This window comes from Pelobates fuscus, chromosome 2 (genome assembly GCF_036172605.1).
Source record: "Pelobates fuscus isolate aPelFus1 chromosome 2, aPelFus1.pri, whole genome shotgun sequence".
NCBI classification, from domain to species: domain Eukaryota; kingdom Metazoa; phylum Chordata; class Amphibia; order Anura; family Pelobatidae; genus Pelobates; species Pelobates fuscus.
Window position 1 is genome coordinate 111932444 of NC_086318.1, and position 26865 is coordinate 111959308.

Sequence of the window (26865 nt, forward strand, 5' to 3'; positions counted from 1 at the left end):
AATAGAAAATAAATCTTTCATTCATCCAGGAAGGCATAACAGGAGTCTCTGCATCCTTATAGTTATAGAAGTGGGTGCTCTCTATTATCTGTTATAGTTGGAATTCTGTTTCAGGTTCCCCGTAAGTGTGCCTTGGAAATTTTCTTTGAAAAAAGGAATGCAATACACAATTTTTCTAAGTTATTTAATAAAAATTGGACTGTATACACGCAGACTAAAACCAAATGTAAGAAAGAAAAAAAAATCTCACAATTTCTTAAATAATCAAGTTTAAATATAACAGTGTCTGCAACTGGTTCATGTAAAAAAAATATGACATCTTTACAGCAATGTATCACAAGCTGTTCTGTTTAATACACTGCCTTATAATAATTACAGCCTGACCACGGTCATAATAAATGTCACACTGCCAAGGTATAACGTGCAAGAGAACAGAGGTCAATAAAAACCCAGACTTGCTAATTTCCAGAATTTTTGTCATATCTTCGGTTTTATTTTACAAAGAAAAGGGGAGATGGGAAGAGGGAGAAAAAAAAAAAAAGCTGAAGTCCATAAACAGACAGCTAAACATTACATATCTGCTCCCTTCTGTCAAATGAATATTTAGCGTCTGTGTCTGCCATGTCCAGAATGGCTACTGCCATGATGTTTGCTTTTATGTGACCTCTCGAATGACCGAGATCTCTCTCGCCTATCCCTATGATGTCTCTCGTGTCTGTGCTTCTTGCCAGGGTCAGCATGATCTCTTGATTTGCTTGGAGTTGGAGAATGAGACTTTTTCCTTTTATGGCCATGTCTGCTTGAGCTTCTTAAGTCCTCCCCTCGATGTTTTGGTTTTAGGCGTGGAGATCCATGGTTATGATGCCTATGAGGACTCTCACTGTGGCTTCGAGACCGGCTTCTTGACCTCGAACTGTATGTTCCAGAACGACTTCGTCTGTTGTTATAACTTAAAAAAAAAAAAAAATTACAATCAGTTAATACCATTTACTTAATCTTACACAGACATTTTTCTAAATTTATGTCGTGAAGAGAAGCAAAGATATGCTGCTGATGTACAACTAAATTGAATAGGTTGAACTCTATGTAATACTTTTCAGCACCATAACCTCTTCATCTATGCACGCGATTATGGTGCAGGACAACCTCCCTAGGCTGTTAGTCAGCTACAATACTCTCTGGCTCGCATCGGTTACGTGCAATGTTGGGATTTGAGTTACAGACACGGTGTCAAAGACCTGATATTCTACCTAAAGGGCCTTAAATGCAATGTAAAAGGACAGGGAGGCGACCATTTGCAAAGCAGCTTATACAGGCTGAGCCTAAAAAGAATTTGCTCAAACTAGATTACATATCAAGTCACCATTTCCTCCACCCCCAATACTTAATAAAGATGTTACTACAACTCAACATGTATAGCAAAATCTCAAGTAACCTCAGCATTCCAAAATATGTCCAGTGATGATTGTGACATCATGAGTCATTGCCTTAAGTGGGAGTGAAGGGGAGGAGCAACAGATATGATTGACTTTAGTTCAGTGAGAAATCCAGAGTGCATGAACTTACTTTTCACAGCAATGTTGCCAGGCCAAAGGGGGGGGGGGGAAGAGAGACCGCAAATAACTGCACTGTACCTAATGACTTATGATAGCAGCCCTCAGTGAACTAAGATTTGGGTTTAGCTGCAGAAAGAAGCATAAGACACGTTCTGCTACTATAGTGCACACATGTAAACTGGTCATTGTGTAATTTCATATATAAATGGAACAATAATTATACTCAATCTAGATATAATAATCAAAGATTCTAACCAAGATAGGAGAACTTGCTCCTATTTGATAATGGGATACCATTCTTTAATAGAAGAACCCATTCATTAAGGAGAAACCAGTTAATGGGACACTATAGTCACCAGAATAACTACAGCTTATTGAATTTGTTTCGGTGAGTAGAATCATTACATTCAGGCTTTTTGCTGTAAACACTGTCTTTTCAGAGAAAACGCAGTGTTTACATTACAGCCTAGTGATAACTTCACTGGTCACTCCTCAGATAGCTGTTAGAGATCCTTCCTGGGTCATGGCTGCCTAAAATGCATCAAAACATTCAGTGTCTCCACCCTCTGCATGCAGACACGGAACTTTCCTCACACAGATTAGTGGATTCAATTCATCTCTATGAGGAGATGCTGATTGGCCAGGGCTGTGTTTAAATCATGCTGGCCCTGCCTCCTTGTCAGTCTCAGCCAATCCTATGGAGAAGCATTGTGATTGGATCAGGCTACCACTTCTGCTGATATCAGCAGGCAGTGAGCAGGGACAAAGCCAGCAGCTTCAGGCTTGAATACAAGTAAGATTTTAATATATTTACTGAGGCCTGCGGGGGCCAGATGGTGGTTTTAACCCTATAGGGTCAGGAATACATGTTTGGGTTCCTGACCCTATAGTGCTTCTTTAAAAAACAAAAAAGTAACTCACTGTCTCCTTGGAGAACGGGATCTGGATCTTGACTTTGTTTGTGATCGTGATCTACTGCCACTCCTGCTTCTTTTTACTTCTTTACGCAGTCTACAAGAATATATAATTACATATATATTACATACACACAGATCAATTAGACAATTCTATTGCCAGTCCATTCAGAAGCAATACATAATCTCTAAGAGAATTGTCCTTTAAAATCATCTAGGGAAATAGTGGACTGAGCAGTCTATATATGGTAATCAATCCAAATGTCTTGATCTTTTACTTGCCAGCTATGAGACTGCAGCCAGTAATTATGTAAATTTCTACAGAAATCACAAACTTACCAGACTGGAGGAAAATAATATAATCAAAAATATATCGTCAAAGCTGGAAGCAAAGTTTGATACCCTACTCAGCGAAATGTTTTTTTTCTTAGTCCATAAGAATATAATGTATAATAGTATAAAATTGTATATAAGTCTTCAAACTACGGCAACAATTATAACATTCCCACATACAATAAGTTCTCCTACCATAAAAAGAATACTATAGGCACCAAAACAACAGTTCTGAGCAGTATTACTGCTCAATTCTGTCATTTGGGAGTTAAATCACTTTTTATGCAGCCCTAGTCACCTCTCCCTGTATGTGACTTACAGAGCTTTCCTAAACACTTCCTGTAAAAAGTCATCTAATGTTAACACTTCGTTTATTGCACATTGTTTAACTTTAAAATGTCTTATCTCGTGCTCGGTAATAGCCTGCTAGAGCCTCCTGTATGTGATTAAGGGAACACTATAAGTGCACCGATCACTTAACTCTACTAGATGGTCTGAGAAGATCATCTGATTGGCCCAGTACAAATTTGGCATCTGATGTGCTCTAGGTAAGCACTGGATTAGGATAAATAATTTAAGAAAGTGGGTCTAGCCGCAAAACATTTGTATTCCTAACACTATAGTATTTGTTTAAAGTTTAATTTACAAAGTTAAAAGTAAAGTAAATTAAGATCTGATTGACAATGATTTTGTTTAATGCAGATATTCCCTGGCTGTGACAGACAATGAGTGGATAGGGATGAATGGACAAAAGAGAAGAGGAATTTAACTACAGGTGGTCCTCATTTTATGATGGCTCGCACTTACAACCAGCTCTCTAGCCTGGGGTAAGTGTGAGCAGTCGTGGGGATTCTCTGCTCTTCTGCATTTGTATTTGTTTGGGGAAATTTCCCCGAACATAGAATGCGAATCAGAGCAGGGAATCCCATAAATCTATGTACGGGGAAATTTACCCGAACATAGACAAGCGCACCAGAACAGGGAATCCCTTTACTCACTTAGCGACCAAGTTGTTCTATGACCGGGTCGTAGGAACGGAACTCTGTCGGTAAGCGAGGAGTACCTGTATTCTATATATTCATACAGATTTTTTTTTAAGTAGTTGTTCTGATACCTAGACGATCCCCATTACCTTCTGAAAAACACTAAAGATTACCCACATGCAGTGCAGCATTAAGACTATTGGCATGGCACTAGTCAGACAAAGAAAACTATCTTTCCGGTTACGTTTATAGCATGTTTGGAGAAATCAACAGGTAGGCAAGACATGAAAAGGAATCCACATTGCATTGTAAATTATTACTTCACAACATTACTGCAGTTGAAAGCATGCCCAACACAATGCTACCACGCTTACCCGTTATAAGGGCTTTTTGAAGACTGCTTATCTTCAGGTTCACGTTTAATTTTTGCAGAAACTGGAGACTTTTCTTCCACTTTCATTTCTCGAGGAGAACCTTAAAGGGGAAAGATGAGGGGAGCACACAATTGTGAATTACAATACAGACACTCAGCACAGTGACTATATATACACCAATATTTATTTGGTGGGAAGACAAAATACACCCTTGCTAAAATTAAATAGGATTCCAGCATTGAGAAATGGGGACAGGATCAGCTAGACTAAGCACAAGCACATTGAACATTTGATTCCGGGGTTTAATTCCACATATCTTAATAGTATACTTTACATTTCAAAGGGCTGAAATATTAATGTGTGCAAGTTCTATACTCCTGTATGACTTATGTACAAACGAATTATGTATGACATGCATTTAGCCAGTTATTTACAGAGTATGACACTACGGATATGTAAATGCTCAAACAGAGACAACACGTAACTATGAAACGTACAAGGCTTAGATGCAGGAGAGAAGCCTCCCATGGTCGAGAGAGCTGGAGTCCCATCAGGATTTAATCCCTTTGCTTTCAATTTAGCCTCTTGTAATGCCATTTTTCTCTTTTCCACTTCTTTATCCAAAAGGTCATAGTTTGGCTGTAGGAATTAAAAAGGGAATTATATAAATGCCAGTATACTACTGTATACGATAATAACTCAAAAATAAATACAGGCAACCATAAAAGTCCTTATGCGGTCTTCAGGGCTTTACAAAGTTCAGTCCAGAATGTGATCTGTCTTTATAATGATTTATAAATTACCAGAATACACGTGCTCACAGATTTTTTTTAACCCAACTGCTATAAACCATGAACACACTCAAGCTTTGATGATTGAATCAAACAAAATAAGCACCTGCACAGCTCTTGGTCAAAAATGAACGTGTAACCAATTTTATCTTCTTGAACATACTTGACCTTTAACTCCAATCTAGAAGGTACTGAGTGCACAATCATTTGGATTGCCACTTGAATGTTTGTATTAATCTCAAAAAGCTCAGCCAGCAGTAACTATAGATACTTGCTAAGCCTAGTGACAGTTGTAGTCTAAAGCAGCTGAAGATACATACATGGAAATAGCATACATGTGGCATGAGATGACATGGCATTTTATGTGCTTAGTATCTGTATTTATTAACCACGACTGCATGAAGTTGTGGCTATATACCTGAAGGCAGTTTGTCAATGTGCACAATAACAGCATTTAATTCTTGGCCAGCTCTAGGTAGCTGTGTTAGCAAAGGAACAGAAGTCTCCACATGACAATACGGTTGGGGCAGTCGGCATGGAGACAGACACACATACAAAACATTTCTCTACGTATTTCATCCCCCCCAACAAGGTAATTCTCTCTTTTACAATGAACAAACACCATTATTCTGTTCTGCGAGCTGATTCAGTACCTTTTTCCTGGTATAAAGCCTTAGTGTTGTTACGCAGATCTCTTGAATGTTTTCCTCTGTAGCGCCAAACAGTAAAAACCAATGTGGTTTATTAGGCAATGGAATCTGAAAACAAACCAGGATAAAAAATTATCATGAGTACATATACATTATTTTCCATTAGTTTATGGCAATGTCTCTAAAAGGATACTACTGAAAAATGTACACCCAAGAACTCAGGTCCTCTGATAAAACTAGCATAAATAACAGTTTCACTGTCTTGACATATAGTTAAAGGGACACTATAGTCACCTGAACAACTTTAGCTTAATGAAGCAGTTTTGGTGTATAGAACATTCCCCTGCAGCATCACTGCTCAATCCTCTGACATTTAGGAGATAAATCCCTTTGTTTATGAACCCTAGTCACACCTCCCTGCATGTGACTTGCACAGCCTTCCATAAACACTTCCTGTAAAGAGAGCCCTATTTAGGCTTTCTTTATTGCAAGTTCTGTTTAATTAAGATTTTCTTATCCCCTGCTAAGTTACTAGCTTGCTAGACCCTGCAAGAGCCTCCTGTATGTGATTAAAGTTCAATTTAGAGATTGAGATACAATTATTTAAAGTAAATTACATCTGTTTGAAAGTGCAACCAGTTTTTTTTTTCATGCAGGCTCTGTCAATCATAGCCAGGGGAGGTGTGGCTAGGGCTGCATAAACAGAAACAAAGTGATTTAACTCCTAAATGACAGTGAATTGAGCAGTGAAATTGCAGGGGAATGATCTACACACTAAAACTGCTTTATTTAGCTAAAGTAATTTAGGTGACTAGTGTGTTCCTTTAAAAGGTACACTGTAGACACCCAGACCACTTCAGCTCATTGAAGTGGTTTGGGTGCTGTGTCCCTTTTGAACCTAGTGTTACAATGTAAAAACATTGCAGTTCCAGAGAACTGGAATGTTTACATTGCAGCACTAAGTCTGCCCTCAGTGTCCGTCTACCAGACAGCCACTGGGGGGCGCTTCCGGAATCGTAACAAACTTTTGGTCCGTTATCGGACACTGGACGTCCTCACACTCTACATGAGGACCTCTAGCGTCAGATTTTTTCCCCATAGGAAAGCATTGATTCAATGTTTTCCAATGGGGAGGTCGAATACGTGTGCAGCATTTGCCACGCATGCACATTAGACCCTGGCTTTGACACAGCGCCGAGGGACATCAGCGCTGGGATAAGGTTAGTAAAGGTTTTTTGTTTTTTTTTAGGGGGGGCGCGATGAATCTGTAGTGCCAGGAATACAGCTTTGTATTCCTGGCACTACAGTATCCCTTTAATTTAAAGAGCATATTTCTAGAATGGGTTGTTTTATGTTACATTTTTAAGTGCACAAATTATCTCATATTATATATAAATACAATCAAAGTGATTTAACTCCTAAATGACAGTGAATTGAGCAGTGAAATTGCAGGGGAATGATCTATACACTAAAACTGCTTTATTTAGCTAAAGTAATTTAGGTGACTAGTGTGTTCCTTTAAAAGGTACACTGTAGACACCCAGACCGTATTAATGGTACATTTTCAGGCTGGACAAAAGTGGTAAGTGGTGTCCCTCAGGGTTCTGTTTTGGGACCGCTTTTATTTAACTTATTTATAAATGATCTTGCAATAGGCATTGAAAGCCATGTTTCAGTGTTTGCAGATGACAAAACTTTGTAAAGTAATAAAATGTGAGCAGGATATTGCTTTGATGCAGAGAGATTTAGATTGGGGAACTGGGCACTAAAATGGTAGATGAAATTTAATGTAGAGAAATGCAAAGTTATGCACTTCGGGGTCAAGAATGCACAAGCAACTTACACCCTAAATGGTAGTGAATTAGGGATAACACACGAGAAGGATTTGGGAATTGTTATAGACAACAATATGCAATGTCAATCTGCAGTTGTCATGAATAAATAGGGGGATGAAAATATAATTTTGCCACTTTATAAATAGCTGGTAAGACCACACCTTGAATATGCTGTGCAATTTTGGGCACCTGTTCTAAAGAAGGATATAATGGCACTAGAAAAAGTGCAGAGACTAGCTACAAAATTGATAAAAAGGAATGGAGCATTTTAGTTACAAAGAAAGGTTAAAAAAAATGGAAATCTCTTTAGTTTGGAAAAACAGCACCTAAGGGGGCATATGATAACATTATACAAATATATTCGTGGCCAGTACAAACCATTATCTGGAAATCTATTCATAAACAGGGCTATACATAGGACACGCATTTAGGCTGGAAGAAAGGAGATTTCAAAGCAAAAAAAGTTTTTTTTTTTGCAGTAAAAGCAATAAGGATATGGAATTCTCCATATTTTGCGAGGTGATTTTAACAGAGTCCATACAGAATTTAAACAGCAGTTGGATAAATACTTGCAAAAACATAAGATACAGGGATATAATTTCTAATTAGTGGGGAAATAGCTGCTTGATCCAAGGAGATATCAGACTGCCATTTTGGGGTCAAGAAGGAATTTTTTCCTAGTTTGTTGCAAAATTGGAAGCACTTCATAATGTTTTTTTTTGCCTTCTTTGGGATCAACAGCAAAAATATATGTGAGGAAGGCTGAACTTGATGGATGCAAGTCTCTTTTCAGCTATGTAACATACATATACACACACATTTTTTAGAGTGTGGAAGAAAAGAATATTTTTATCAGCGATTTAAATACAGCACTTAACTAAAACCCCACACACAAAAACTATTAAAAAAAAATAAAAACTTACTTGTAATGCTCTAGCAGCAAGATAAATACAAGCACATGCAATGGTTTCTGCTTCAAAGCGCACAAAAACACTTGTTCGAAGGCAATCGTTCATATAATTCCTGTAAAACAAGATATTAGAAACAAGTAGGTAATATTTTCTGTTTGTATATTTTTCTTATTTCATAGGAACAGCCAAATTCAAATTTATCCTGTATGGTCAGTATCCTGAAAGTCTCAAATACAAAACAGTGACATTTGTAATTATAGTCCAACTTTTCCTTTTTTCTATATTTTCATGCAAAATGAAATGAACAGTTGTAAAGAAAGAAACAAACAAAAATATAATAAAAAGAGGTTTGTCCGTGTAAAATTACAAAGGCTGAAGGATAAACTCAAAGAAAAAAATAAATACAATTAGAAAAAAAAAAATCAATTTTTCCAGTATGGAGTACTTCATCTGTGACAGTTCTGATCTGAAAGGAGAATCTGTTATGCAAAATATGACAAACTTACAGTCATATCCCATATCGTTATTCTACATACACTAACCAAACAACTAGCGCCTGTATAAAGGAGAAGTTACTTATTTTACATAGTATGACATCTCCACATCTGGCTGCACAACAGATCAGACACATGCACATAGAGAACTTGTATTTCTGATATACCTTTACATTTTAGCAGATATTAATGAACTCTGTAAATTCAACACCAAGAGAAAATTTACCAGTTAGTCTTTGAGGGCATTAAACCAAATAATTAGTGTAACCTTGTAATACATTTTGTACTACAAAACTTTTTTTCTTAAATGCCATAAATTAAAAAAAAATTAAGACCTTTTTTTTTTAATAGGAAATTTTATAAAATTAGACAAATTAAATTCTATTGTTAAATCGTACATTATGTTAAGGAATCTTATAACTGTGTCAAACATCCTCCCAAATGAATAGGGGTAGCAAACAAAATACACAGCACAACTGTGTGGCAAAAAGCAAAAATGATTTTTCTCCATAAGATTACTGTGAATCAAGGCTACAATACATAACTGACATTAAATGAAGCAGGTGATGTACATCAATGATGGTACACCTGGAAACATTAGTTACTGCTTAAGCAGTACTCTAAAGGGGGAGGGAGGCTTCAGTATTTCAAGAATGGTCTGTCTGTAGCACTGCATAACTTTTTCTTTAATGATTGAAACATTATGTTCTGTGGGGCACTTTAAATGATTAGCAAAGATATTGCAACATTCAAAAGATTACTTCTATGCCACTGGCATATAGTTATTTACAATAGCAGATATGTGCAAGGGCTGACCTAGAATAGAAACAATGTGACCCCCACATGCACCTTACTGGACACACCAGGATGAAACATCAGGTAAGAATTGCAATTTCATCTATTCATTTCTAAGGAAACATTACTTACCTGGAAGATACACTGATGTAAAAACATTTGTGAATGACAAGTCCACATCAAAACATATACTAACTTAAATGTGTACTCCTTCAACAGTGTTCCACAATTATAGTTCTATTTCATGGGCCATATTGTAGAGATGTATTGACAAGTATCTTGCAAAATTTAAGTCAGCTAGTCTAGATTATTTTAAACAAAATCTAAATTGCAACTCAACACAATTTAGTTCATTAGGTCTACTCAGATTATACCCCACTCGCATAAAATATTTAACAGTACATTTTAAAAGGAAATAATCTGTTTAACTTTTTTAGAGCTCCATAGAGTGCTACTAAATTTTAGTCACCCCTCTCCCCCTCCCCCATTTCTCAACAGCACATTTAAAGTTAATATTTCTAGAAGTAAATATACAAATCCTTTCCACACCACGACAGAATTAGAAGAGGAGGCCAGATGGATAAGGACCACTTCAGTGAATCTCGGATGAGAACTTGCACTGCATTGGCTGAAGAGAAGAGCAGCCAATAAGGCCATTCGGAGGTTGTGGTGCAGAGGGCAGAGTTCTATGACTTACCATCATGGACTACCCTTTAACCAAAGAGTAGAAAAAAAAGAAAAAAGTTAAACAGAGATCTCCATTTCACTTTTACTCAAGCCATGAAAATAGTAAGCAGAAACGCATGTATGGACAATGAAAATATTTTTATATGCCATATCAAATGCATTTCTGCTACCATTTCCCTGGCTCATAAGAAAAAAAAGAGTTAACTTACCAGGCGGTTTGAACTAAGGTTTGATTGCGTTCACATTCTAGAACTTGCAGGTACATAACAATTATCTGTTAAAATGTCAAAAACAAAACGTTATTAACACAATATAGGAGCTGGTATTTTGTTGCCAAACTAATTGTTAGAACAGCTATTTACTTAATTGTGATAGTCTGATTGAGGGTGTGTTTGTGTGCCATTTTATACATTAAATACATAATTTCCAAAATGCAGTATTATAGTATTAAAATGTACTTGGTATAACATATCTGATCTCGGTTTACATTATAGAGAACCAAATGCAATCTGTACATTATAACTAGTCTGATTTCTTGCAGATTTGTTTAAAATTATTCTTGTAAACATCACTCGTCTTTAAGGGATGTTCAATGCAAAAGTGTTTTATTTTACTGCCCAAAGAGCTTTATAACTCCAGTCCCACAACTCATGTGTGTTCTTAAATCAGTGGTTTTTAATAAGGTACCATAGCAATGAGTTCTTCACTGGCAGGTAAGTGAAAGCGCACTAAAAATGTAATAGGTCGATGACTCCAAAATATTTTGGTTTACACTCCCACTCTTAGGCTTGAGGTACTTATTTTCAGGATTAACCTAAGCACATTGATCGGCGTGCACAGTGTTAATTGACTGATTACATTAAATTTATAGAATCTGAAACTAAATGATATTTGATGCTTGAACATGCACTGACAATTTTGAACTATGCATACTTTATGATAAAACTGATAATATAGCAGAAGAAAAGAAAACCAAAGTATTGCCTTGCTGGCATTTAAACACATACCGAGCCATAACTTTCAGACAAATTTATTGTATTTACTCACCTTGTGTGGATGTTTGACATGAACACAAAATCCCAATTCCTTCAATATTCTTCTCTCCGCTTTGATTACTTGATTTTTGGTGTTAATGTAGCCCTGATCAAGTATCAGTGGGCTGGGGGTCCTGATTTGTGGGAAATAAAATCAACATGGCTTTTCAAACAAAATAAAAATACTTAGGCAGTGTTATTTTTTTCCCTTCCAACCGACCAGACGGCAACAGAATCTAAATTTTAGCTTCCTGCAAGCATGTTTAGACTTTCCACTTATGCTGTCCAAGTTTAGTTTAACATATTTTGGGGCTTTTATTTAACGTAGAAAAGCAGAGTATTATTATTATTAATGTTGTATACAAGCAGAGTTCCTGCAGATGTATCTAAATTACCAATGCAACATAACCCTAAGTTTGACATTTGTATGCCCTTGCAATAAACCAGAAAATGTTGAGACTAAGTAATAAGCATTCCCCATTAGTATTGAAGTTTACATTATTCTAAACTACAAATTTTCTTTGTGAAAGAAAATTACAAAATCTTATATTGAGCAAGAATTAACAGGGTCATTAAGTACATATTGCACAACGTGAGCCATATAAAAAGTTGTTTTAATAACGAAACACCTTATTGCTCATAAACCTTTGTCAAGGCTACGAAGTGTGGTAGTCTGATGAATTTCATCAATCTGAATATAATTGAAGAGAAAAAAATAAATCTACAAATCTTTATTGCCCATGTACTTTTGGGTAACCTACAGTTCTGCAAGAATCTATGCAAGACACAAGGTAACCCTAATTAAATATATGTAAAGGTCAAGCAAATGTATTAGGTAAAATAAATAAGAAATAGAAAGTATTATGGTCTGAATTCCATTTCAGCTGGGAAGATAATTCACATGTATCTGATAACACATTAAAGATCCCTGTTAAAGGGACACTAGTCACCAGAACAGCTTAATGTAGTTTTTCTGGTGAGTATAATAGTCCCTTTTAGGCTTTTTTCATGCAAACACTGCCTTTCAGAGAAAAGGCAGCGTTTACATTACCTCTAGGGACACCTCCAAGTGGCCACTCCTTAGATGGCCACTGGACGTGCTTCCTGGGTCAGTGCTGCCGAAAAAGCAGCACTGACGTTCATCGTCCCCATGCTCTGCATGGAGACGCTGAATTTTCTTCATAGAGATGCATTGATTCAATGCATCTCTATGAGGAGGTCCTGATTGGACAAAATGGCATTTGGCCCCGCCCCCACTTTAATATTCGATTGGCTAAAAATGGGCCATTTTGATGTCAAAGGGGGGCGGAGACAGCACTGGCAGGCCCGAGCAGCGCAGGAAATAAGAGGAGATTTAAACTTTCATGGGGGGGGGGGGGGGGGGGGGGGGAGGGGAGAGAGACATGTTTGTGTTCCTTTAAACCATTGTTATAGGGTAGTTCCAGTTTGAAAATAAAGAGATCATCCAGTTCCTTTTGTCCAAACGTGTTCCTTACCAGGAGCCCAGTGACAGTCTAAGGGCCTGTCTTGTGGCTGCACTGCTCCCTGGTATTTGTGATCAGCTACAGCCAGATAAGACCCATAGTCTAAGAGCTGGGCTTCTTATCCCCAAATGTTTCAGGGCTGTACCGGCAGAGGGATAAATTCCTTCCTGAGCAGACAAAGAGGGCAATACCTGCCTGGAAGATGCTATGGGCAGAGAGATCAATTGCAGTTCCTACCGGGAAGACTGTTGGGGTTCCTGGTGTGGAAGGAGAAGAGACGGATGATGTAGCAGACCATGTCTGGATCCCAAGTTGGGGGATCAATCACGCCCTGTTCCCATTTACAATCATGTTTTAAACTTGCTCAGAAACTGTGGGTAGCAGTTATTTTTCTGCATGCATACGAACATGTTTGCACAGGTTTTGTTTTTGTTATATGCGTGGCTAATGAGAATATCTATGAGTTTCTTTACAGAACCCTGTAGAGTGTAGATCAAACAGGACTAGAATAGGTGATAAAACAAGATATTAGTCCCAATTACAAAAAGCGTGAATGTAACGTGTGTGTATATATATATATATATATATATATATATATATATATATATATATATATAAAAATGTGATAGATTTTTACCTTTTTTAATTTTCTACTTAGAAATCCTTATCACATGTTCACTGTATTTATAGTTGAAAGGACTTGCAGAACTGTTTATTAAAACATACTTCACCTTACAGTGCTTAAACTATATTGGACTTAGGTTTGCAAACCCCAGGCTCCTTAGATTATATTAATGTTTCAGATAGACTTTCTAGCTTCTGAACAAACCAGGTTTAATTAAATTTGAAACTATTTGCATTTACATCTAGCTGTTCGGTATAGGGAAAATACATAGGAGTTTTGCTGCTATAAAAATAAAAACACGCTGTCTATTTTCCTAAAGATTAAAAGGATCCTACAGTGTCAGGAAAACAAAACCGTTTTCCTGGCACTATAGGGTTAATAGGCGTGTGTCACCCCCCCCTCGGGCTGAAGAGGTTAACCACTCACCTGAATCCAGCGCTATTGTCCCTCGGCATAGGGTAAGGTTCTGCCTACACTCCCTCCCCACCACTGACATCAGCCAGCGGGGGGAGACATAATGTGCATGTGCGGCAATGGTCGCGTGCGCATTAGATCTCTCCATAAGAAAGCATAAATCAATGCTTTCCTATGCTGAAAATCTGACACTGGAGGTCCATGAGGACGTCCAGTGTCAGATAACGGACTAAAGGTCCATTTGGATTCTGGAAGCCCTCTAGTGGCTGTCTGGCAGACTTAGAGCTGCAATGTACACACACACAATGTACACACACAGCACCCAGTCTACTTCAATTAGCTAAAGTGGTCTGGGTGCCTACAGTGTCCTTTTAACAAGCATTGCAGGATTAATGTATCTAAGATTTACAAATGTCAATACGGATTCTATAAAACTGGAATGGGTAGTATTGTGTTCCTCAAAAAATGTTTTATGGTACTTTAAACAACTGAAATCCATAGTTGACTTACGTAGAATTGATGCCATAAAATGGCTCAACACCGCAAGTTTAAATTCGTCCATTCAAGCGATTAATAAAAAGACAAGGAGGATTTGCTACTTAAAATACTCTGAATGCAACTACACATAGTGATTGCAAATTGAACTCTAAAGGGGAAACATTTTGCAGTTCGCAAACACATGAACTGCAATATATAATACATGTTTATTTTGGTTCCCAACATAAAATTGATGCCCTGCACAATCCTTGGGGTAAGAAACCCACGTGAATTTACAAACAGTGGCATTGTCACAAAGTTTTTTTTAAATATATAACTTTTATTAAAGCTCTTGTTAATGGAGTGCAATTTTTTGGTCTCTTGTATATATTTTCATTGCACATGAGAGAAATAAAATCTATGGAAGATCATAAGTAAATCTCTAGCTGCTCCACACTACCTACAAGCAGACTTAACATCTTGGAAGGCATTTCATAGACCCATAGACCCAATGAAACAAATGGATAAACAAGTTAGAAGTTAAACAAATCAACATGTATGCTTTTTAATGTAAACACGGCCTTTTCAAAGACAGCCACAAGAGGTGCTTCCTGGTTCAGTGCTGCAGTGTACAGGGTCTCCATGCCCTGAACCCTCCTCATAGAGATGCACCGATTGAATGAACCTCTAGGAGGAGATGCTGACTGGCACAGAAACCTTTGCACCTCTAATTTAAGACTATGCCCTCTTGTTTGTTGTAGTTCTTTTTCTGTCGCGCATGCGCAACTACCTCCAAATGCTTTACTATAGATCATCAAATGTGATAATCTTTATGTGGAGGCGGAGAAAGGAGAGGCCAGCTGCAGTATTGAAAAAAAACTGGAATAATCACCTTTTTAAAGTAAGGAGAGGGAGTCCGGTACCTAAACAGTGCGTTTAAACTAGTCAGGAATACACATTTGTGTTCCTTTATTGACAGTATAAGCAGGAGATCAAAATGTTCTTCAATTTAACAAATTTAAGTGAATTACTAAATATCAGACTATAAGATTTTATATATATTTAGGAGTTGAATAAATGTCATGATTAACTACTTATAGGAGACATTACAGGCAATTTTTTAAACATTTAACATACAGTATGCCTCTACAAATGTGATATTTAACATTTTTAGCTCGGGTAGCCATCACTGAATTTAAAAAAATAAGCATGTTACACTATAATGTAATATACAATATGACTGCATGTAAATAATTGTTACACCAAAAAGAGTACAATTAACACAGAATGTGCTTTCAACTCCATTTCAATGCTGGAATACATTTTCCGTAGTGATGGCAATAGAATGGTTTTGCTTTTCTCCTGAATACAGACTATAAAACTACATCCCTGAAAATATCCCATAACAACTTGGTAGTGCAAAACATTTCCCAGAAACTAGATTTAAAATGTTTTATTTTCTTTCTGTACCTTTAGTTACAGTCCTATTAGGCACCACATACCAAGTAAACGGCAAAATATGCAGTTATTTTTATGGATGCAAGAAATCAACACCACTGTGTCCATTTTAAGCAGCTATTTGGGAGGAGGGTTGTGCAAACTTCAAGTATACCTTAACTAAGGACTTGATAAATTAATTGCTTCAGTACAAGCCAGGACTTAAAAGTTGTCTGCCACTGCAAGCGGCGTTTCTACTCGACAAGGTGGAATTTTGAGACCTGCCTTACCCTTAAGGACATTATGGTTCTACGTCTATGCCATATTAAGAATCTCTTCAAGGATCATATTGCCAAATGAGATTAACAAGTGCAGCTTGTGTACATAACTACGTATACTGAATAAACAGACAATTACATGCAGACATAAGATCTTTAAGGACCCGTGATGATGTAAAAGTGTAACGTTTGATCTTTAGGACTTACTCTATACAGTTCCTAGTAGATTGCATGCATATACCTAACTGATGTAAATTCCATCATCCAAATGGTCTGCAGATGACAGGGGAAAAAAAAATCAATAATCTAATACAGATAAAAGTAAAAGGATAAAAACTGCAATATATTAATGAATGAGTAATACTCTACTTCTGGAACATGAATTCCAATTCTGCTAACATTTGTAAGGTTACTTGTATTAATATAATTTTTTTTTTTAAAAAGGATATCTTTCAAAGATTTGGTTTTGTAACATTATGTACTAAAGTTCATTATGATTAAAGGGACAGAACAACTATACTATAAACTTCACCAAAACAACTATAGCTTATTGTATTTGTTTTAGTGAGTATACTCATTCCCTTCAGGGTTTTGGCAGTAAACACTATTTCCAAAGAAAAGGCAATCTTTACATTACAGCCTAGGGACATCTCCATTGGCCACTACTCTGATGGCTACTAGAGGTGCTTCCTGGGGCAGTGCTGCACACTCAGTGTCTCCTCCCTCTGCATGGTGACACTGAACTCTACTCAGAGATGCATTGATTCAAATAATTTCTATGAGAAGATGCTGATTGGCGGGCTGTTTTGTTTGTGCTTGCTCTGCCTCCTTAATAATCTGAGCCAATCCATTGCTTCCCTATGGGAAAGTACTGTGATTTGCTCAGATTACCACTTCTGATGATGTCAGCTAAGCAGGCAGATCAGGGGCACAGACAGCAACAGAAGACAGGAATAAAAGTAAGAGTTTATTATATTTAAGGGGGCAAGGTGAGGAAGTGATTTTTAACACTAAGATCAGGAATACATGCTTGTGTTCCTAACCCTATAGTGTTCCTTTCTGCCCTCTTATTTAACTACCCGAACTTTGGTTTCAGGACACCACAACAAACTATTGAATAGTATAGTTGTGTCTCTCATACTCTTTCTTGGCTTTTGTCCCTGACCACAAATATATCTATATCTCTTACATGTAGTCTTCAAATATCATTAAAATAAAAGTTATAGATGGCTAACCGCAACCAAATGTGGCTACTTAAGTGTCTGTCACCTCAAAATTGCCTGTTTTATTTTCTCTACCCATTTCAGAATCTGTTCTTTTCTTTATTTATGATCTATTTCTCTTAAAACATAAGACAAATGTAAGTATTTTTCCTTTGCCAAGATTTTTCAAGTAAAGGAAAAATACAAAAGACAATATAGCCCCTATGTTAAATAGATATTGAACAGAAATGTAGAAGAGAAGATCAGAGTCTGAAAGAAAAAGAAAATAGGAGGAAGGCATGTGTGAGGTGACAGAACCTCAAATCTTAGAATCTAGAACATGGTTTAATCTATCAGGTTTGCAACATGAAACTAGCTCCCGTTAATAGAGTGTGTATATTAAAATTGTGTACAACTATCTACATTTATGTTACACCCTAGCAGTCTACAAACTGTATACATGTCCTCTATTGTATACAAGCAAATATCACACTCTTACACTAATAGGGTTAATTCAGAATAAATGGCAAACGAAAAAACTAACTGCAAAATTAAAGATAAAATTGCCAAGCTGTTAATAAAGTTGAGTTTGAGAATTTTTCTAAGTCAAACATTGTGGCCTAAATTTTGCAGCTCAATTTTCCGTTCCTGTTTATTCACTAAACTTGGTGTGATTTACTGTATTTGTTTTAATTAGAAACACTACACTTACCTCTGCCTGCTCTTCTTGATATCACATAGAAACCATAGCGAATTAGGAATGACACATTTCCTTATTGTTTTCCAGACTTGACATTGGAATGTAAAGCAAAATATTTGCTTTTCCCCCCCTTCTTCAATAACAAAATGGAACAATATTAAACAACCGTGGCTTAATTGCCAGGGCTTAAAAATTGAGAAAACATTCCAGAAAATTCTACAGATATGCATTTGCATCAACTTCTCGAGAATATGGAACTAGTGTTTTCTGCCGCTAACAGCCTCATAGTTTACAGTTAAAGGATTTATGTTATGTTCTATAAAAGGTAAAAGAACAGCGTTTAGAAAAACCTGTGTTTTAAAATAATTAGGGTACATAAAAACAAGAATGCAGCCATATGTAATCTTTGCTCTATTTCGTGTTTCAGTCATTTGAACATAGAAGTCTAATTTTTTTTAAATCATACATGAAGAGAAAAAATAAATAAATATCTGGGTCACTTCCAAATTAATCACTTTCTGCCTTGATGTTAAACCTTCACGAGTGACTAGCCAGAAAGGTGGGTTAATTGATCACACAGACAAGCCACCAGTCACTCAGAAGAACCAAAGCTATTCACGAAGAGAGCTAAAATATCTATTTATATAACAGCCAAACCCAGAGTGCCTCAAATGAAAATTAGCCTGTATCTACTAAGCTAATTATCAAATTAAATACATTTTCAGGTTCTTGTGTTGGGCATTTTACTTCAGTTTAAAAGATCACTATAGGGTAGTGCTAAACCCACCATTTAGGTGGGCTGCCCCACCTTAGCCCCCTATAAAAGTTTAAAACTCACCTTATTTCAACCACTGCGCGGATCTGCCGGCGCTGACTCCACCCCCTTTGTGACATCAAAATTGCAGATTTTTAGCCAATCCAATGCTTTTCCATTTTTGGCCAATCAGGACATCCTCATATAGATGCATTGAATCAATGGATCTCTATGAGAAAAATTCAGTGTCTCCTTGCAGAGCGTGGGGACGCTGAACGGCAGGGCTGCTTACTGTGCAGCCCTGAAAAGAGATTTATAATACTGTGCAGCCCTGAGCCAGGAAGCCCCTCCAGTGGCCACCTAAGGAGTGGCCACTTCGAGGTGTCCCTAGGAGCAAAGTAAACACTGCTTTTTCTCTGAAAAGGCAGTGTTTACATGAAAATGCCTGAAGGGAGCCATAAAACTCACCAGAACAACTACATTAAGCTGTAGTTGTTCTGATGACTATAGTCTCCCTTTAAAATACGAACTGGATTCAGACTTTCTAAATAGCTCCCCTGAGAGTTGGTCTAATATTACTATAGGAATTTTACCAAACAAGTTTGTCTGGTTTGTGACCCCGAGGGTTGGGGCATTACAGGAGTCAGTTGTGACTGGCAAATAAACAAAAAAAACACCTTGGATGTGGAAGAAATGTAGTGACCTGAAAGAGTAAATAAAGTAGAGTTTAATAACTCCCACTCTACCTTAAATAGGTAGGTTCATACACCAAAATTGCATAATTTGGGGAAATACAGTATTTGGATAAAAAGGGGTTACTTAGTATGGTGAACATTAGGTTCCCAGGTGCTGGAGAAAAAGGTAAAAAAATGTGCTATTTCATGTAGACATCAGACAGCCACTAGAGGGAGTTCCGTGTTCTTAGAAAACGAAAAGTGTTTTAAACGACGCTGGACGCCCTCACACTATATGCATGAAGACCTCCAGCGACAACGGAATCCCCATAGGAAAGCATTGAATAATGCTTTCCTATGGGGAGGTCTAATGCACGCGGCCATTGCCGCGCATGCACATTAGGTCTCCCCCACCGGCTGACGTGGGATGGGGAGGAGCGTGGGCGGAGCCTGACCCAGCGCCAAGGTAATGGGTTTACCCTTTCAGCAACATGGGATGGGGGGTGGGAGGGAGAGAGGCAATGCAGTGCCAGGAAAATGGATATGTTTTCCTGGCACTGGAGAGTCCCTTTAACTTTAAAAACAAAAACTTAACAGAATAAGAATGGTGTGGATTTCTCAATGTTTAAATCACTGCAAAGATTAAAAAAAAAAAAAATTCTCCCTATTAATATATTTTATCTTCTGTTTAAGCTGGTCTTTGAGATCCATTTCATATCAGTACATGGCAAGGCTTTAACTGCTTGGTTTAAGTTCCACTAAACGTGTGAGCATAGTACAGCCAATTATAACACTGAAATAAGTTAAAATAAACTTGGACAGCAAAGACAAGAATTCTTAACATGATACAGGAGTCATTTCCAAATGGTTCACCAATGGCCAACCTGTGAGTCCCCGATTCCAGTGACCTATTCTCAGAGCACTGGCTTCTCCATGGGGATTTTCGAAACTTCACTCACTGTTGCCAAGACGACAGCTTCATCTCTATGTACCACTCCACATCACCCAGGCATTGGTAAATGTAGCTGGTCGCTGTATAAGTCAGTTGCAAGGGAAAAAAATTTAAAGTCAATAAATGTAGTCAACACATGAATGTAACACGAATTCGTTCTGCTTGCTTTACATGTCATAACCATTATCACACCAGTCGAAGAGTGCTTTTGGTATATTAAAAAAAAAAAAAAAAAAAAAAAAACCTAAACAAATATAGGTTTATAGTAAAATAATTACGTAGTTAAATGTAAAGATAACCCAACTAAAAAGCAAAGCAATGAAGATTAGTGCTACATACGAGTTGCCCTGTGTATTGATAGTTACCAATATTGTGTGCATTTGGATAATTAAATTAGAAAATAATCTAATACATTACTGAACAGTGTAAGCCCAAATTATATAAATTGATTGTGCAAATAAAGTTGGTTTGATTTCACCAAAATAGCGACATTAATTGTAAAGCAAACTGAAGCAAAAGCAGAATACACTAAAACCGGTAAGTCTATCAGAATCTCCCTATGGACTGAAGATATAGCAATATCTACACATTGTTGAAAAAAATAAAAGATATATATATAAAAGTCAACCTAAAAATTAAAAAGAATTCTCACCCAATATTTCAAATTTACCAAAAAAAAAAAAAAAAAAACCAAACCAGGAGAATTTTATATCAAGCTTTAGTGCACAGTCATGAAGTTATATTATGTACTCAACACTGAGCACATTGTTCAGCTGAACTTACTGTACCTTTTGATCCCTGCCAAGGGCACTAATTCTAACAGAAATCATGCACACCCCCTGCAACTCAATAGAAGGGGTTTGTTGTTTTGAACTGGCATTTTTTTTGAAAGTATAAAACTGAATCAAGATTAGTTAACAGCAGCTGTTTAATAGCAGGGAGACGCTAACCTCAAGAACTCCCATTTCTCATACATATTACCAAATGTAACATTTAAGAAGGGCTCCTAATGCAAGCATTCCACCCACTTCAGGAATATTTACAGCTAATATACTCCTGAATGTGTTTTGATATTTTTAGTGGCCTACATCAAGTAAATAGAATAAACTGGGGAAAAAAATAAATAAAAAATATCACATCTCTTCATAAATGAATATTATTCAAATGATATGGGGAAATATGTGAATAATGGACTGCAGAATCCTTAGCACATGAAGAAAAGGAGCTGGAACAGTTTATTTTCCATGTAAACAGATTAAATACTATATAAAAAGTAATTGATAAATATCTTTCCACATGGTAAATAAAATCTGGATATGACATATCAGGACATGATATTCTGGCAAAGCTTGAAAAAGCACTTTGTAAGGAAACTGCCGTAAACTGGGACAAATAAGTCTTTGCTACAATTACTTTATTTAGAACTTACATTGAAAGAATGCTAATTAAATGTAATCAATTTACTTCGTAAGCCATTAAGGCAGATTTAGAAATAAAAAAGTCAGTGCAATGTTTGGATGTATGTTAATGTATTTATAATCTGGTTTTAGCAACATTTTGCAGATTTATGGCACTGCGAACTTACATACCGCAACATCTAAAAACTTGTCTGCTTGTGTTCTGCAGGATTAGGTTTTAACATGCCCTTAAGAAAAGAGGTTTAAGAAGGCACATTGAATTTTAAGGTTTTAAAAGGTCCTTTATGTCTTATTAACAAACTATTACAATATCAAACCTGTGTCATGCTGACTTGTGACTTAGGGATTCTGTGTTTATAAGGCTTGGTCCCATACATAGGCAAGTGTTGAAAACAGTATTCCAACACAAGACCTTAAATGAAAAGTTAAGCAAAATATTCATATGAATGAAAAGGTTTTGTTAAACAACACTAAAATTCACAAAATGCAAAAATTTTAAAGGGTGAAAAAGTGATGCCCAAAACAATTTTGTTGTCTCTTGAGTTCTAAGAATTCTGCCTTTGCATAGCACACATATGCATCAAACTGGCAGAAAGGCTTCAGTGGTCCAAAATAATATTTAACTTAAACAGAACCTAAATTCTGAAAAAACAAAAACCACATCAAATGGGGACTGAAATGTGTTAATCTTCATGGTTATCTTTTCACAGACTTAACGAAAGTTGGGCACTCATCGAATTATCAAGCAGACAAATGCTAACATTACCATACAGTCGAGAAACATACCTTTTTGCTCTTATTTGACGTAAATGATGAAAAACATTTATCACATCTCTAATTCGCCTTGGGGCTTCTTCAATTTTTGAAGCGAGATTGATACAAGCCATGGCAACAATCTGAAAAGAAGTCAGTTTGATGAATGTGCCAATTTCATCCAATCAATGGTTAAGAAAATTAATTGCAATTATAAGAAATAACTTGCTACGGATGACTCATTTGTTATATTTTAATGCATTATGATACTTAATCGCAAGGACCATTAAGGCAGCCAGACTACTTCAACTCAATGAAGTGTTCTGAGGTCAGTGGCCCTATAGTTTTAACTTCTGTAGAAATTGCAATGTTTCCACTGCAGTGTTAAACACATCTCTACTAGCGGTCTTCCTGAAATCCACGAGAGGTGATTTCCTGTGATAACAGTCAGACTCCGTTCTTATTCAAATACTGCTCCTTTCACTGGAATGCCAATTGACGCGCTTCCCTGTGGGGAAGCATTTGATTGGTTGAGATATCAATCTTGATGATCACAGCCAGGGAGGAAGAGCGTCAAGGGCTGAAAGGCAAGTAAAACCAACCAGCGGAAATTTGAAAAGTGAAATTGTCATGGCTGCAATTTGACCTGAAAATTGCTCCTAATTAAATACCCTGGTAAATCTACTAGGCCTTGCAGATTTTGGATGCCATGACTGCTTTTAAAGCTACAGCTTTAGCAGACCTAATTTTGAAAAGGTTTAGCTTTTAAATCACATTTCACAACTTGCAAACTTGTCTGACAACTTCCAAAAACTGAATTCAAATCCCACATATTAGGAATTTTAATTTAGGACTATGATATATGCCCCCCCCCCCCCCCCCCAATTATATTTAAAGCAACATCGTGCTATGCATACATAAAAGGGTATCAGAAGAAAACCCAATCTTTAAAAAAAAAATGTGATATGTAAATATGTAATATGTATAGCTGCATTAAAGGGGAAGTAAAACGGAACACATAGCAAAGGTCCAGAAAAAAGCCTAAGTCACTTGGGGATTTAAGGTAAACATTTTATGAACAAAACCTAAAGCGGTCACATCTGATAAAAGTATTTTGAATCAGTTGTTGTCCCCCTTCTAAGAAACAGCAATCTGTTTAAAGTGTCTTAAAACATCCAGTGAAGCATTGTTGTTAACCTTTGCTTCTATAATTAGAGTAAAACATTTACACTGTCACTTTATTTTTTATATCCAGATACGGTACTTATTTTTATAGATTTAATAGACCGTCCAAAAACAAAAACACCCCACACAATTTTCACTGCATGTTTTCTTTGGGGTATATGTTAATAAAAAAAATTTAAAAATAAAAAAGCTTGCTAAAGTTGCAGACCTACCGTCTTTGTGACAGCCAGGGAGTTGATTCCATCCCAGATATAAAAGTGCAGGTTTCTTTTTAAATCGACACTTTTATAGAAGGTCATTTATAATAAAAAAAAAAAATTACAGAAGAGCTTAAGTGCATGTGTCTGTAGTGTTCCTTTAACCCGTCAGCTACTAGCTGACCCTTTCCCAATAACATTATAGAAACTTGTAATTTAAATATTAAACTTGTGAAATGTCTTTACCTCAAAGTGGTGTTTAACAAAGGATTTGGAGTAGAAGAACCGGTGAAACAACACCTGTCCAGTCGCCATGGCCACCTACAGAGAAAACACAATAAGGCACTTCGTTGAGAAAGCAGCGAGCTGTGCAGTGGGCAGACCAAGGATGTCAGCAAGTGTTTTGGCACTGCCAAGGTTATTCACTAAAGTGTAAATAATCAGTATTGGAAGTGAATTCTCACTTTAAAGAATAAACCTGTGAGTGGTCATGGAGCAAGTAGTCTGCATGAGCCAGTTAAGCACTGGGCCACAATGACTGGCTGAGCACAACGGTAAAAAAAAACACTTTTCCCAGCATGAGCTAGGAGGGCCGGGTAAATGGAGCTCTCACTGAGTCCAGCATGGAGCTAGTAGGACTGGGTAAATGGAGCTCTGCTGGAGTCCAGCATGGAGCTAGGAAGGCTGGGTAAATGGAGCTCTGCTGGAGTCCAGCATGGAGCTAGGATGGCTGGGTAAATGGAGCTCTGCTGGAGTCCAGCATGGAGCTAGGAGGGCCGGGTAAATGGAGCTCTCACTGAGTCCAGCATGGAGCTAGTAGGACTGGGTAAATGGAGCTCTGCTGGAGTCCAGCATGGAGCTAGGAAGGCTGGGTAAATGGAGCTCTGCTGGAGTCCAGCATGGAGCTAGGAAGGCTGGATAAATGGAGCTCTGCTGGAGTCCAGCATGGAGCTAGGAGGGCCGGGTAAATGGAGCTCTGCCTGAGTCCAGCATGGAGCTAGGAGGGCCGGGTAAATGGAGCTCTCACTGAGTCCAGCATGGAGCTAGGAGGACTGGGCAAATGGAGCTCTCACTGAGTCCAGCATGGAGCTAGTAGGACTGGGTAAATTGAGCTCTGCTGGAGTCCAGCATGGAGCTAGTAGGGCTGGGTAAATGGAGCTCTCACTGAGTCCAGCATGGAGCTAGGAGGACTGGGCAAATGGAGCTCTCACTGAGTCCAGCATGGAGCTAGGAGGACTGGGCAAATGGAGCTCTCACTGAGTCCAGCATGGAGCTAGTAGGACTGGGTAAATGGAGCTCTCACTGAGTACAGCATGGAGCTAGTAGGGCTGGGCAAATGGAGCTCTCACTGAGTCCAGTATGGAGCTAGTAGGACTGGGCAAATGGAGCTCTCACTGAGTCCAGCATGGAGCTAGTAGGACTGGGCAAATGGAGCTCTCACTGAGTCCAGCATGGAGCTAGTAGGACTGGGTAAATGGAGCTCTTCTGGAGTCTAGCATGGAGCTAGGAGGGCTGGCCGCCATTTTGTGCGCCCCTCCGCTTGGAGCTGGCAGTGGGCCTCGGCCGCTCTCGGTGTCAGCCTGCGGGGATGGTGCGGTGACTGTGCGGGGATGGTGCGGTTAGCCCGGGGCTGTTACCTGCGGCATGCGGAGTAGGATCCCGGCGGACTGGATGAGCTCACAGCCCAGGATGCGCAGGTCGGTCTCCGCCTGCAGGTCCAGGCCGTCCAGCATGGAGGGGGTGGGGGAGAGCCGCTCCTCGGGGATCAGCGAGTTGTCGATGGTGAGGTAGACTTCGGAGTAGAGCCGGTCCCCGATCAGGATGCCGTCAGCCGGGCGGGCCTGGGCGCCGGGCGCGGGGAGATGAGGGACGGCCGCCATTGCTGTCCGGGAGAACGTATCTGCAACGACGAGCGAAAGCAGGGAGCCGGCCAGTGACGCGGCACGTCAGCGTGACGCACGGCGTGTATACATCCGCCGCCACAATGTAGTGCGGCTTCCTGGCTGCCCCAGCAACTCTAAGCCATCAATGTTGTATTGACTTCACAGGGAGAGCTAATACACTGTATGGCTCTGCTCACAATGGGGTACTGGATTATTATTACATTATCAGCCTTCACATTTAAACTAAAATAGCTGAATTGGGCAGCTGTGTTTCCAACTTGGCTATTTTTGTCTTAAGTTTTATTCAATTCACAGGGTTTATTCACTAAAGTGAGAATTCAAAGTGATTTATTTTTATAGTGAGTGGTCGATCAAGGTACAGTTAATGTGGGCTGCCCACCACCATAAAGTGAGCAACTTGAAATAGATAAACGATATAAACAAGTGGTGTGAGCGCTCTTATTATAAACACATAATATATATATATATATATATATATATATATATATATATATATATACACACGAATAGAGTAGTAAATATAACTTTCATGTATAAAAAGATAGACTAGATACAATTAAACTCCTAAAAGACGATATATTACTGTACAAATTAAATACAGATCTACTTAAAGGACCACTATAGTGCCAGGAAAACAAACTCATTTTCCTGGCACTATAGGGTCGTTAGGTTCCCCCCCACCCTCAGGGCTGAAGGGGTTAAACACTTACCTTTCTCGAGTGCCAGACTTGGCGCTGGGGAACTCTCCTACCTCTGCTGACGTCAGCGCGTGCATTCAAACAGTCCATAGGAAAGCATTTCTCAATGCTTTCCTATGGAAGTCCAGCGTCTTCTCTCTGTGATTTTCAGTGAGACAGCCACTAGACTAGAGGCTGTATTAACCCTAGTGTAAACATAGCAGTTTCTTTAAAAACTGCTATGTTTACAGCCGCAGGGTTAAACCTAGATGGACCTGGCACCCAGACCACTTCATTGAGCTGAAGTGGTCTGGGTGCCTCGTGGTCCTTTAAAGCCTATGTGTCTATAATGCCATGAATAACAACTAAAATCACAA

At 38.1% G+C, this 26865-nt stretch overlaps 1 protein-coding gene across 1 annotated transcript; it reads right to left on the reverse strand.

Moving 5' to 3' along the window:
- Positions 1-169: 169 nt before the first annotated feature.
- CCNL1 (cyclin L1) lies at positions 170-25862 on the reverse strand. The gene is made up of 11 exons (XM_063442578.1): positions 25545-25862; positions 24154-24228; positions 22559-22668; positions 11371-11491; positions 10533-10597; positions 8360-8459; positions 5605-5709; positions 4658-4799; positions 4161-4260; positions 2478-2567; positions 170-949 (listed from the first exon to the last, which is right to left on the reverse strand). The coding sequence occupies exons 1-11, from the start codon at positions 25785-25787 to the stop codon at positions 604-606; spliced, it is 1497 nt and encodes a 498-aa protein (XP_063298648.1). The 5' UTR covers positions 25788-25862; the 3' UTR covers positions 170-603.
- Between the last annotated feature and the right edge of the window lie 1003 nt (positions 25863-26865).

What these genes read in the sequence shown, in the direction of transcription:
- CCNL1 (XM_063442578.1), bottom strand. Translation starts at nt 25,787, where the DNA reads ATGGCGGCCGTCCCTCATCTCCCCGCGCCCGGCGCCCAGGCCCGCCCG. An exon ending in TTGTTAAACACCACTTTGAG is followed by an intron (nt 22,669 to 24,153) that starts GTAAAGACATTT and finishes ACTTCTTTTCAG; the next exon opens with ATTGTTGCCATGGCTTGTAT. An exon ending in CTCTCCTGCATCTAAGCCTT is followed by an intron (nt 4,261 to 4,657) that starts GTACGTTTCATA and finishes TTCCCCTTTAAG; the next exon opens with GTTCTCCTCGAGAAATGAAA.